The sequence below is a fragment of the Acromyrmex echinatior genome, chromosome 8 (genome assembly GCF_024713525.1).
Source record: "Acromyrmex echinatior isolate Ae372 chromosome 8, ASM2471352v2, whole genome shotgun sequence".
Classification (NCBI taxonomy): domain Eukaryota; kingdom Metazoa; phylum Arthropoda; class Insecta; order Hymenoptera; family Formicidae; genus Acromyrmex; species Acromyrmex echinatior.
In genome coordinates, this window is record NC_141859.1 from 4,367,334 (window position 1) to 4,382,010 (window position 14,677).

General features: G+C 31.2%; 1 protein-coding gene across 8 annotated transcripts; it reads left to right on the top strand.

Moving 5' to 3' along the window:
* Positions 1-2,493: 2,493 nt before the first annotated feature.
* Positions 2,494-14,342, top strand: Dmtn (transmembrane and coiled-coil domain 2 protein Dmtn). 8 transcript variants are annotated; one of them, XR_845941.2, is made up of 13 exons: positions 2,494-2,856; positions 3,866-4,289; positions 5,819-6,020; positions 6,295-6,502; positions 7,138-7,303; positions 7,376-7,604; positions 7,760-7,804; positions 8,024-8,106; positions 9,005-9,333; positions 9,448-9,848; positions 10,199-10,359; positions 10,541-10,652; positions 11,262-14,342. XR_845941.2 is itself a non-coding variant. In XM_011053527.2 (12 exons), the coding sequence occupies exons 3-11, from the start codon at positions 5,878-5,880 to the stop codon at positions 10,353-10,355; spliced, it is 1,761 nt and encodes a 586-aa protein (XP_011051829.1). In that variant the 5' UTR covers positions 2,494-2,856; positions 3,866-4,289; positions 5,819-5,877; the 3' UTR covers positions 10,356-10,359; positions 10,541-14,342. The 8 variants fall into 8 exon arrangements, 7 of the variants coding, with proteins under 7 accessions (XP_011051829.1, XP_011051831.1, XP_011051832.1 ...); XM_011053527.2 differs by having other exon boundaries at positions 10,541-14,342; XM_011053529.2 differs by having other exon boundaries at positions 10,229-10,359; positions 10,541-14,342.
* The last annotated feature ends 335 nt before the right edge of the window (positions 14,343-14,677 follow it).

The window sequence follows — 14,677 nt, forward strand, 5'->3', positions numbered from 1 at the left end:
TAATGCAAAAATATCAGCTGTAATAGTGAAAGATAAATGTTAAAATTTTGCATTCGAACGTTTGTATTTCAAATAGGTCGCGATCGTGTCAAGTTTATCGTTTGCATTTACAAGCAACTCTGTAATTCAAATTTCGCTTTCAACTCGTTCCACATTCGGCACTTTAGACGGTTTATTTTACAGGATTGAAGGATCGACACATAGTTACTTGAAACTATTTTTGAAAGTATTGAGAATACCGTACTGATGTCTAAATACGAATTTAATTCATGCGAAGATTTAGGTGAGCGTTTCAATAACTTCTGTGAAACAGGACTTTATTCTTGAAATTCTGTGTAAAGCTAATAATAATGATGACTTGTTGTCATCATTATTATTGTTTTTTTAGTAGTAAAAGACACACTTAAAAAAAAAATTATTTATTTGACGTACTAAATTAATTTAGTTGTCTTTCTTTTGTTGGAGAATGTTTGTATTTAAGTCAAACATAATTTAATAATTTTGTCAAATGAATAATATTTTTCTCAGTGCAGTATAACACAATAACCATTTCATCATTGTTTAATCGACAAACAAGGATGTAATCGTTCATTGTCTTTTGTTAGAAAAACAGTCTATTTTTCGTTCAAATTGTTATTCTTTTCTTTTTCTTTTTTTCCTCCTAATGGATTTCCCAACTCATAAAGGCGAAGTTTCATGAAATTCAAATTATTTGGATGTAGCTGATATTAAAGGACTAATCGATGTTTTGTCTCGAAACTGATCATCGCTCGAATGTCCATTCTTTGTAGTTATGTATCATCTGAAATTTGTTTAAAGTGAAGTGAGATTATTTTTCTTTTAAGAAACACAATCGACACAAACGTCGTTCTGTTTTTCTTAGTATTCGATGAATAAACGAAGATAACACGGCATTATGTTTCCTAAAGAGAAAGTAGCTAAATATATATATAATTAGATCTAATAATAAGTAAAATGTGTGTGTGTGTGTGTATCTAACATTATCTATTTTGTTTTATTTTATTTCAATATAATTATATATCGGATATATATATATATATAGAAGGAAAGGAAAAAAGGAAAGATACTATGAGAAAAGAAAGAAACTCTGACTTCATTCTTCCTTTAATATCCATGAAGCATGTTTAGGCCGGAATCAGACTACGCATTGAAGATTGAGATTAAAAATTAAAAATTGAAATTTGACCAACGAGGACAAAGAAATTTTGGTTCCTTTTATTCTGATTGGTCAAACTTCAATCTTTCAATCTCATTCTTCTGCGGGTTTTGGAGATTGAGAATTGCGAATTGGAGATTAGAATTTAATCAAACGATTTGATTAAATTCGAAGGATACAGATAAAACTAAACTTATCTGATTGTCAAATTCTAATCTTCAATTCGCAATCTTCAATCTTCAATGCGCCTTCAGCAAATACAAACGTAATTCGATACATGAGTATATTTTAAAAAGAAAAGAACTTTCTCTTGTTGTCTATAAAACTCATTGAAAAATGAGTGTCAATTGCCGCGGAATGCTGTCCTCGCGTTATGTCATTTCATGCTTTTCTCCTGGTGAAAATTTTAATTTTTCTGAAGTTTTATATAAATTTCAGAATTTTTCAGAATATCTGAATTTTTTGTGACTTTTTAATTTTTTTTTTTATACAAGTTGAAACACTTCAAAAGAGTCAAAAAAGTCTATACACACTTTTCTTTTTAGAATTCTTTACATATGTGAATTCTAAAATATTCTAAGATTTTTAAAATTTCTCATATTAGAATTGTTGATGAAATCTTACAACATTGCGTGTCTCCGTTTCCATTCCGATTCTTTTACACTTCATTTCTGGGCTCTGTTAGGTCGGAATCAGACTACGCATTGAAGAATAAGATTGAAGATTGAAAGATTGAAGTTTGAATCAGAACAAAAGGAGCCAAAATTTCTTTGTCCTCATTGGAAATTTCAATCTTTAATCTTTAATCTCAATCTTCAATGCATAATCTGATTCCGTCCTAACAGCAACTTCGTTAGTGCTTCACTTTATTTTATGTATTCTGTACACAAGTGCGCAATAAAATTAAAAAAATAAATTAAAAATATTAGAATATTTTAGAATTTATATATATATATGAAAAATTCTAAGAAAAGACGTATATTTCTAAATATCTCTAAAAAATGTTCCTTCAAGAATTTTTATACGAATTGAAACATGTTTTAAAGATACTGAAATATTATATATATTTTGAAATATTTTAAGATTTTTAATTTATTTTATTTTTTATTTTATTACACACTTGTATACAGAATACATAAAATAATAATATATATAAAAATTTTAAGAATTTTTTCAATATAAAAGATTCAGCTATGAGAGAAACGAATCTCGAGGCATCGAGTCGCCTGGTGCCGTCCCTGCCATTAATACACTCGTCTCGAATCTCGATTGCGCGCGGGGCCACCTTCCGCGAATCGACGGGAGTACTCTCGCGGGACTCTCGCCGCTCTCGCGTGATATTTCTTCACGATGGCATGCGAGAGATCAGTCAGCGTGCGATGACACGCCCGTGTCGTCTCGCAATAAGCATATAGTGACAAAGCTAGTCTCGCAGTGCGGAATTGTACTCGTTGTGCTTTTGTCCCGTCTTGTCGCGTACGTACGTATGTACGCGAGGACACGACCAGACACGCAAGTTCCCGACAAAGAAAAGGACGGACGAACGGAGTGAATCAAGGAGTAAACGAAGTCGATGCGCCGCGGGGTGCGGATCAGCGTGGCTCGCGCATTCGTGCCTTCGTGAGTCCGACGTTGCCTAGGACACCTTGGACACCGTGGGATATTGCGCGGCGAACGAGGTGAGAGCGACGACGATGCGACATGACACGACATGATACGATTTCGCGAGTGTGCATGAGAGAAAGAGTGAGTGAGCGAGCTGTGTCGAGAAAGTATGTCTGACTCATGGAGAGTCATCGGGAGAAGAAGACTCGCGGGAGGGTCAGAGTGATCCGTGAGATACGATTTGACGCATCGGCACTCGCGTTATTTCATTTCCTGACCGAGGAAGACGTCCATGAACGAGGATAAGGCGTACACTTCCACGCCGTATCGTGACGTTGGCCGACGCTCGTGCGATACCGCGATACGCGGCGCACTTCACGCTGATTGCGCTCGTCCGATTTTCTGTTTACGTTCCACGACGAGCAGCGATGAGAGATCAGGCGAGGCGGATCGAGAATCCGGAGGAATTCGCAGCGTGAGAAATGCGCGTGTTTACTCTCCCTCACGGAATCATCTGTGCCTCCTAAAGCGCTGGACTGCGTATTTTTGAGCCGGTTGCGGCAACGCCGTCTTGGCGCCGTGCGCTCTGCCAAGATTTAATTCTGCTGTCAGCACCTGTGAGCCAGAGTTATGACACGAATAACCCTGTACCGCGAAGAACAGTTAATTGGGACTAATTAGCGCGTGCTACTCGACCATTCTTTCATTTCTTCATTCTGATTCAGGCGAATGCGAATCACGTCACAATTGGACCGTTCGTCAGTTAATTTTTTCATCGCGGCATCGACACGAATAATCTTAACCAGTGCTGTTTTTCATAAGTGAAATTATATATATCATGAAATTATATGATATCATTCACTTAGGCCCGATTCCACAAATGTAAGATTAACTCGTTATCTATTTGCAATTTCAGAATTTGAAAAGAATGAACAGTAAGTTGAACCGAGATTAAAGTTAATCTTACATTTGTGAAACCAGATCTTAATTATATCAGTGTCTTAATTACAGATTGTAATTTGCTTTTTGTGTACTGACAGAGGAAAATTTATTTAACGCGAGTCAACTTTTTCCTTTTTACAGGAAATGATTTGTAATATAAAGGTGGAACCTAATAGATTCAACGTTGGCGCCATCGACGCTGCGAGAACGCGCTATTAATACGGTCCTGTGTGTTTTTCATCGATATTGTCCGTTGCCGCACGCTACTCCGTCGCATTGTCGCATAACAGGTTGATCGCGCACGAGCGAAATCACACTCTGTGCCTGAACGTGGCTAGGAGCGAAGTCCAGAGACTGGACCTTCCACTTCTCCTGGAGTAGCTCGAGGACACGGCGGTGACGACGCACAAACCGTCCGTGACAGACTGTGACAGCGCGGTGTTATCTCCGCCCTGCGTCCCGTCATCGCGGGACTGTCGTGTGCGTGGCATTTTGTGAACTTGTGCCGAGCCACCCAGATGCCGTCTAAAGATCACCGCCGAGACTTTCGCCAGCCACGTGATCGGCAAGTTTGATTTTATCTATATTTATGTCAATGTGCTGGCCAAACTGAATTCTTCGTCATTCATGAATTGGCAGAACTAATGATCGCTCTGAAAAACTGGTTTCTCTCGTCTTCCTCATTCCTAATTTTGTTTGCTAATTAGATTTTTGCATATATTAAATGCAGAAGAATATTCGGTTTCGATTTCGTCTTTTTTAGAGACCTTATGACGACCAATTTTGTTAAAACAAAAGTGAGAAAGAAAAGAGTATATACCATTTCTTCATATATCTCTCTAATTTATATTTATTTATCTTATTCATTCTGATATCTTACTGAAGTTGCAAAAACAGGCCAATCAGAAATTTATCATCTCGTGGTCAGACTCTGTTATAGAATCTCTGATCTTTTTCATACTTAGTATATTCCTATTTTGATATTTATATCTTAAATAACTAAATGTTAACCAGAATATGAATGAGGTGGATATAGAATTTTAAAAGAACTATATTCGGACTATGATCCTCACTAATATGGCATTCTTACAAATCGGCATTGGTAGTTATGATAATAGCAATGATTCATCAGTTAATATGATCAAATTAAAGGCAGTGATACGACGTAGAACTAAGAGAAAAGTAATGCTTATACAGTACTTTCCACTGTGACTGTGGATAGAGAATAAAAAAACAGTTCTTGACACATAATTTTAATGTTTATAATCATAAAATTTTTAATATAAATATACAACTTATCTATATTAAGTATAAAGCTTTATCTTAATATAATTTAATTAAAACATTTTTTTAAACTTACAGAATTTTTGAGTTTAACGAAGATACAAATAATATTTTTAATGAATTTATTTATGTATTAATAGAAATAATTTTTCTGCAACTGGAACGTGAATATATTTCTCCTTATGTGAAGTATCCTACATTCTAAATTTAGATGCAGTCTCTGTGCTCAATATATATTTAAAGTATAAATTAGATAATGTAACCTCTTAGGGAGAAAATTACTGCCGAAGATAGACCAATTGGGGTCCAACCGTTATGGAGTATTTGTTCTGTAATTTTTTATACTTTATATTTTTTTTATCCTTAGATAATATTTATGATGCATAAATATCGATATTAGAATAAAATTATAAATGAATGCATACTGAGATATATAAGCTTTTGCAATTGAGCTTTCTTGTTGTGTCGCGGTTTATTTTAAGGAAGAATCTATGAATCACAGCAAGATAAAAAATTATCATAAGTCCTATATCATCTACACTCCGTTGATATTAAATTTATCTAATAATATTAAGAGATAATCTCTCCCGTATGAGAGAAATTTTTAATTAATTCTTGATACTAATTATTAGAATTGTATCTTTTGCTTTTTACGGCTTAAAATGATTAAATATTAATTTTTTTTTTATTTTAATAAAAGTAGATTAATAGCAATAGTAACATGGCCATTGTTACTTTATAAAAGATCATACAATATTGTACTATTTTTGTACTTTACATTATTTTTATATCTGTAATTTATGTACATAGGTTCAACCTGAACTTATTGAAACGAAGTAGATAGATGACAACCTTCTTAGAACAAAGGTATGGCAAGCTTGATGGTGAACACCTCTAGTAAAAACAGTTCGCGCAGTGGATCTCCTAGTAGGACAACTTCGACGTCTCAACTGCAGCAACAACAACCGACAGCAAACTTGGATCATACTCCAAGATTGCGTAATGCCCCAATGTAAGATTCTATTAGTATAATAGACATACATACAATTTACTATTATTGCATGTCATTTAGTATTCAATTTTTTGTATGAATCATACAAAATCTATTTACATATGTATATATGTATAATTTACTTATCTGTTAATTTATTTTACTATTATGCTAATTATGATATTCTAAATTTTAAAATTTGTTAAATAAAATTTAATTTTTAAACAGATTAAATCTGTTAAAAAATTAGAGAAATTATAATAATAAATAGATATTTGTTAAATATCTGTTTCAGTTCTCAAGGAGAGGGTAGTACAGGCAGTGGAAGTAGTGGTGGTGGCGGTACCGGAAGTAGCCTCAACATGAAAGGCAGCAACAGACAAAGGTCACCAGGAAATTTAATCCGCACGGGGGATGCCATGGATGAACCAAGTAATACTTCAAACACTGCCGAACCAGACGAGTTTGTGCCAAATGTTCATCCACCGACTGATGACGAAGGAGTATGTATTTCTGATTCATTTTAAATACCTCGAGTCTAATGAGATATAAGATAATAAGTGTTCTGCATCAAAAACAGCAAGATTGTTACTTTACTTAGATCTAATGTGTATATGTAATCTACAGCACGTCTTTGTGCTCTTATATAAAAAGAGTTACATAATATTGCTATTGTGTATACGTTAACTAACATAATAGGCTGCAAAATCATCAATCACTAATATGTAGTCAAAGTTATGAATTTAAAAATAGAATAACTATGCGTATATTTTAAATAATTATATTAGTTTCGTTTATTTTTAGACTCTTTAGTCGATAAATAACTTTAAAGATCTTACAATTCTCTACAAAAAAATAATATTAGGTGTTGGAATTAATTCGTAGCGTTTTACAAGTGATGGGAAGTACTTTCATTAATGTATTTTTTAATGCTCATGTGAAATAAATAACATTCTTTCATTAAAAAACGCTACGAATTAATTCCAACACCTAATAATATAAATTGTTTTTTATTTAAAAACAATTAACTGCGTTATTTATTTATTTATTTATTGTTTTTAGTTCTATAGTTAGGATTAACATTATAGTTTTTATGTTTTTTTGTACAATTTTGTTGTCATTTGTTGTATTTTTATAGGAACAATATCACACAACCCAATCGTTCCTATCAAATGGTTCTTCTGAGTTGATAAGCGATGATGTCGACTCTAGTGCAGCACGAGTTCGTCAAGCTATTGAACATATTCAAAGCAAAATTGCTAAAACACGAGAACAGATAAGAATAGAACAAACCACGCGGGATGGTAATATAAAGCTTTTTAAATTTAGTTAATACACACAAAAACAAATGTTGTTATATGTCATTTGCTCTTTAGAAAACGTCAATGAATATTTGAAATTGGCTGCTAATGCAGACAAGCAGCAATTAACTAGGATTAAAACGGTATTCGAAAAGAAGAATCAAAAATCGGCGCACAGTATTTCACAGTTACAAAAAAAGTTAGACAGCTACACAAAAAAATTAAGAAATTATGAAATGAATGGTGCACCGACGAGTCATAGACAACCGAGAGAAATGTTACGCGACATGGGACAAGGACTTAAGTGAGTTATACATAAATGATTTTTTTAATTGTAATTATATCTTAAAAAAATATTTAAACTTATTATTAAATAAGGTCCATATAAATATAGATATATTATATTATTTGATAAGCGTTAAAAGCAATATCTTTGGCTAATTTGGGTTTGTATTCCAGACATGTAGGAGGAAACATTAGGGATGGAATCACTGGTTTTTCAGGGTGAGTGTTCATATAAAAATAGATCCCATGCTCAAATATGCTGAAACTCTATTCTTATGTGGTTGATTCATCACTTCGTTTTAGCATTGCCATTAATATCCTTTCAATTTAAAATTAATATAGGATATATTTCCTTAATTATTTTTACGAGAAATTATTTTTAAAAGTACAGTTAAACAAAACGTTATACGCTTATTTACGTTTAATATTCTATTGCAGAACTGTAATGTCTAAACCAAGAGAGTTTGCTCATCTTATTAAAAATAAATTTGGAAGTGCCGATAATATAAATACTTTATCACGTAAGTAACAGAGTCAATAAATTTCCAGTGAATTTTACGTAATTCAAGTTGAAGACATGTTACCTGGTTAAAACAACAATTTAATTTAAATTGATTCAAATTAATGCAATTTATTTAAATGCAGAAAATAAAGTCGTATAATTCTTATAGTATAATTCAGATAATCTATTCTTGTCATTTCCATTTATTAAAAAATGTGACATATATTTAGATAAGAAAATAAATATCTTTTAACGTTTTTGCTATCATGGCAGTTGAGAGTAGTAAGTAATGTGTTGTCCAAAGAGCGAGAGTTACACTACACTTTATTATATGCTTCATGCACAGTATTCTTTTTTTTGGCTTCAAGCTTCTATCTTCTTTATAAAGAAATGATTAATGATAATACATTATTATTTGTAAAGTGTATAAATATGATTAAAAATTATTTTATATAGTATATATTCTTTGCTTTCAACTGTGCTTATTAAACTTCTATTTTGTTTTTTGATGCAGAACAATTACTCGATATAATTTTACCACACGTTATATTGCATATATTTATTTAACATTATATTATTATGTAGCAAAGTATTAGATGATTTACAATGGCTTCTATAATTACACATTTGCCTTTCTTTATTTACTGTCAGTTATCCAATACTCTCTTGTAATGATGCTAAAATATATAATAACTAATTGTTTTACTACTATGATGATTTAAAAAATGCATTTTATGTTATGAAACGATTGACCTTTTAAAAAATAAAAAAGGTGTAAGACAAATAAAACAGGAACGAGACTTAACTATTGTTTGAGAAAACTAAATAACATATTAACTTTAAAAATAATATTACTTCAAAAGGCCAAGCTTTGGTATTGGATAACATTCTAACTTGCCACCTCTGTGTCTCTACAGATGGCTCGACTTTTTATGTAAACGATACACCGCATGCAGGTAATGGTGATAACGCTAGCGTTGAAGATGATAAAACTCATCATGGATCGGCTACGCTTCCGGGTGGATGCAGTTTGGGATCTACCCAAAGTGCAGCAGCTATGAAGTTTCCGTCTGAGGAAGGATCGGAATGTTCTAGCGTAACTAGTGAAAGCGGCCCTGGTAGTAGAGGACAGCCGCATACATGTCACAGTAATAATGCAGCCTTGAGTCTCAAATCTATTTTTGCAGAACTACAGGAACACCGGGAGAATCTTGATCGAATGAGAGAAAAATTAGATAGTGTAAAGGTTTGTATTTAATTTTATTTAAATATATTCGGTAATTCAAACTAAAATATATTTAAAAAAAAATTACCTTCATACAACTATTTTCACAAATATTTGACTAATCTTTTTTTTTAGACATTACAGCAGGAAGTGACATATCTTTCCCATTCCCTCCAAGAAGAACGTTTTAGGTGCGAACGTTTAGAAGAGCAGATTAATGATTTAACAGAATTGCATCAGAACGAAGTAGAAAACTTAAAGCAAACTATCACAGATATGGAGGAGAAAGTGCAATATCAAAGTGAAGATAGATTACGAGATATACATGAGATGTTAGAGAGTTGTCAAACTAAAATTTGTAAAATGGAACATCAACAACAACAGCATCAACAATATGTGACATTGGAGGGTTTAGATAATAGCAATGCGAGAGCGTTAGTTGTAAAATTGATAAATGTAGTATTGACAGTATTGCAAGTTGTTTTGCTCCTTGTTGCAACGGGTGCTGGTATTATGATGCCTTTTCTCAGAACTAGGTAAGCTTATTATTGAGATATTTTCTGCTCTTTTATTCTTTTGATACCACTTTTTCGTTTTATTTTCCGCGTTCTAGAGATATTAAACAATTAACAATGAACTATTTAGATTTTTATTCTCCATCATTATCTATATTTATTTCTATTAAATCTATAGATTTCTATGCGATGTAAGTAGAAAGTTAAAATGTAATTGTGCATATAATGGATATCGTTTGTATGTATTAGTAAATAATTTATATATTTTTTTTATTCATCTTCATATTATAATCTATCGCAATCACTGCATCTGAATTTATTTTGCACATTTATTATTTTGTTTTGTTTTCGCATTATTTTGTCTGTTACAGCTGTACTAAGCCTCATTGTTTCATGTGCAGGGTGCGTATATTAACGACTACATTCGTTGTACTGGGAATAGTATTTGTGTTAAAGCAATGGCCTGAGGTACATGACGTTGGCAGCCACCTCATGCGCCATCTCAAACAGACGCTCGCCATGAAGTAGTATTGTAAGTGAATGAAATTTTCACTTGGTGCTTAATTGCTGTTAACATGTAGAGGCAATGTAATGTGGTATTATATTTTATAAAAAGTGAATAAAATGAAAGTTCCTAAATAACTCAGAGAAAGAGAGAAGAAGAGAGGAGAGAATGAGAAAAAAATATTTTATGTAAACAGTATTTATTTTAGGGTGGAATACTTAAATTTAATCAAACCTTGTGATGAAGCTGGGCTAGATTGGACACATTGAATGAAACCTTGCATCCATTTATCAGTGTTGTAACACATTGGAGCAATAATAGTATGTATACGCGTAAATAAGTTTATCTTTTGGGTTGTTTAAATTTATTATTATAATATATATGTATTTTTGATACTATTATTTAAATTGACAAAGCTATTTTGCTATAGGAAAATACGTGATTTTCAAATTAATTTGTACAAACTTTCATTAATTTCGTATAATTTATATCTTTTCATTTTTGGTAAGACTTTATTTTTCACGATCGTGACATTAGCGATTTACCAGTGTTGAAACAAATGATACTAGAGAAGCTTCTACATATATTAAGACACGAAGAATTGTTGAAATACTACACACAATGACACTGCTTGACTATATGTAGCACATTATTATGGAAATTTAATTTCAATTAGCAGTGTATCTTTGCATTAATTTCTTTGATCAAATGTAAAAGTAGTAGAAAAAATATCGAGTGAAAAAGTGATGCACACCAGGATATTGTCTTCAACCTCCACCATCGGTCCAGTTACAATTTGTCGATGTACAATCGATTTATTTTAAATCTTCTTGGATATATATGTCGATAAATCAAGAATTTGTAACATCCAAATCGTCCAAATGCTAAACAATAATGTAAGTTAAGACAGAGCTCTTATATCATTACAGATAGCTGCTGTCCGGCATTGTATAAAGTATGAGGTAGTGCGTACTGTATATTTACTTGTTATTTGTAATATCCGATAAAAGTATAAGTTCTCTAGGAAATGAAAGCTTTTTTAATTGTTGTTGCATTGTATAAAATAGCTAGTATATAAATTGAGTCACGCATGCAATGAAAGAGAAATGAAGAATTTCACTGAAGAAACATCTCTCGTTGAAAGATTTTTAAAAAATCGTGAGTACTAGATTTGGACATAAATAAAAATGTTACATACACATATACATGTGCTGCTACATCCGATATCAAAGGAGGACCAACCGTCTCTTCCCTCTTATCCTACGATAGGATTTACATCGCACATATAATGTTAAAGTTATAATAATGAAGACAAGAATGATTTTCATTAATTCAATGAGTGATTTAATCATCAAAAAATCATAAATTTGCATGTATATTATAACGAGCATAAAGAATTGATCCATGACAGTTAGCTGAAATGAGAAAAAGACTGAAGGATTACATTGCTGTATAATTATGTTTACTTTGACATTGGCGCTATAATTTTAAGTGTTTAGTACTGGAAATTATAACATTAGAATATAATACAAATTTATGGAAATGAGAAGTACTTGATATATCGCAAAAATAGGATGAATTAAAATAACAGCAGCATTCAGAAATAAGACTTAGCACCTAATTTGTGTTTCTTCTTTGTATCGTTACTCTTTGATAACAGAGCATAAGTATGACTTTTATATTCATTATGTTATAATACAATTTTCTAATTTTTGCAGTCAGGATGATTCAGGTCTGATAAGCACCATTATTATTCAAAACAAATGCAGCACGATATACGTTAAATAATTAACTATATAAATGAAGATTTTTATCTTATTTAAATCATTATGTCGTGCTGCTTTCGTCTTGCACAGAAATTTTAATGTTCTTATTTTACGCTATATATGTGTACAACAAAGTAATAGTAATTAGCTTATAATTAACAGTTCGGTATCTGTGTCAGTTTACTGACATGTAACGTATATAACAACGGAAATCTATTCAGAATTTTATTTAAAAGTTATCAGTAATTTTGTACAAAAGAAATAATTTAATGTGTCTCGTTGTGTTAAATATTTTATGTTGACAATATGTTGTAAAATTTTTTACTAATTTAAAAATTTGCAATGTGAAGGATAAGAATGTCTGGTAATTGAATAGCAATTCATTGCATGGAAACTAAAAACGTGATAAGATAATTTTATGCTATTGCAAAGAGATATTCAATTCATTCCTGATCTCAAAGCAAATGAAAATTGAACTGTATATTCAACACAGAAAATATTTATTTTCTCGATGTCACAATCGACTATCCAATAAATTTCTCCAATACATTTACATTATCTGCATGGTATTATTTTGTGCAGTTAAATAATCAATTCTCTCTTCACAGAAGTTTGAATATTTTTCAATATTATTTTTTATATTCTTGTGGTAAATGTTACATTTCGGATAAATCGCTGTGATTATGCTAGGTTTATATATAAGCTTAATATTTAAGAAGCAGCTTTGGGATCAATATAATCACAATTGAAAAATACCGCAAAAAAACGTATATGTTGTATATATAGAAATTTTTCTCAAAAATCATGCACCATTCATTACATGTACAACATTTGAGACAAATGAAAACGTATTGGTTTAACCGAATATCTCCGTTAATATCTGTTTTGTTATATAAAATACATGTAACTAATCTAAGATGTAATTCTATTTAATCTTACATAATCATAAGTAGTCAAAATATATATAGGGTGTTAATTACATACATTAATGTATATAGCATTGTCTTATATTTGTAAAAATTTTATCAGTGTGACAACATTTTGACTACATTTTATTGGTTCTCCGTTTATATATAATTTCTTTAAAAAAATACATAAAAGTGAATATATTCCTTTCCATTATATCATTATATACTACAGAAACACACCCTGTATATTTATAATTTTAGGTCATGGTGCTTTGTAATATACGTATTTAACACTGCTAGGAAATTAGAAAATTTATTCACATGAGCGACCACCGATTTACTGTGGGCCCCTGCACGCTTACAAAATATCGAGCGATACGTACAGAAGGAAAACTGTATTAAAGTAGTAAATAATGCCCCAAATTGAAATTCTAAGGAGTTATTAAACAACGATGAATGTATTTTGTACCTTATTGAAATGTCGTATAAGTTTCTGTTTTTCTACTTAAAAAGTCGTTTACAATTTTATATGTATTTTATATTTACGAAGCCACGACGTGTCACATAAATGTGTATTGTATAATTTGCGGTCATCAATTGATGAATCCTGTTAAATAGTTTGTTGTTATCCGTAGCTTAGGGGCCCCGTATGTAGATATAGTGATAGGCGACAGAATTATTAAATAAATTGTCATCGATGCCTTGTGTAGGTAGTTAATGTCAAATTATAGAATAAATATTCGTTGTCAATTGTAGAACGATATAGGCAAAGCCAGCAGCAGTTATTGTAAAGGTTGTTATCGCGTACTCATTGTGCATATACAACACCTGCGTTCAACTGGTACATATATACATATATATACATATATATATATATATATATATATATATATATATATATATATATATACATATTCAAGGTAATAAAAAGAATATTTGAAAAAAAGAAAACTGAACATACATAAATTTATTCATCTTTCGATACGCCGATACTTTCTACATACGCAACGACAATGTTATTGCTGCTGGTAGAGTCAACTGAGGTACGTAATAAGCAACCTCTTCTGCAATATTATTTCGTATTGTCAAAATAAAGCGAATTTTTAGTAAACTCAATTACATTCAATTCCACTCGACCTAATTAATTAGTTTTCTTTGAATATTAATGAGTTTCGAAGATGATCTTAGCTGTAAGAGAAATTCAATGTAATTTCCAGAGTACATTTAGGAACATGCGGCCAACTAAAAACGCACGTCTGTGTGAAGCTTTTTTATATTTTCTTCAAAGACTTTGTTAATAATAATAATGACATTCATCACAATCTTACAAATATAACATTCAATTATTTTATTATATATCACAATTTCTACTTTGTGTAATGCAGAAAGCTGATTTATTGAGATGTTTCCTAGTAGCAGTATAAAAATATACAATTATTCATGTTAATTATTAATTATATCTATATTGTCTTGGATTATTTTGGGAGGATTCAGAAAATATTCGATTACAAAAGCATTGTCATCATTGAATAGCGTTTCATCATAAAAGCGTATCAGCCTTCGATTTATTAAATATTATTTTACTATTAAATAATAATGAATAGATAGTAGTAAATACTTATTTACTCTATTATATCTATAACAAAATATTTTGTTTTTCTTACAACAACT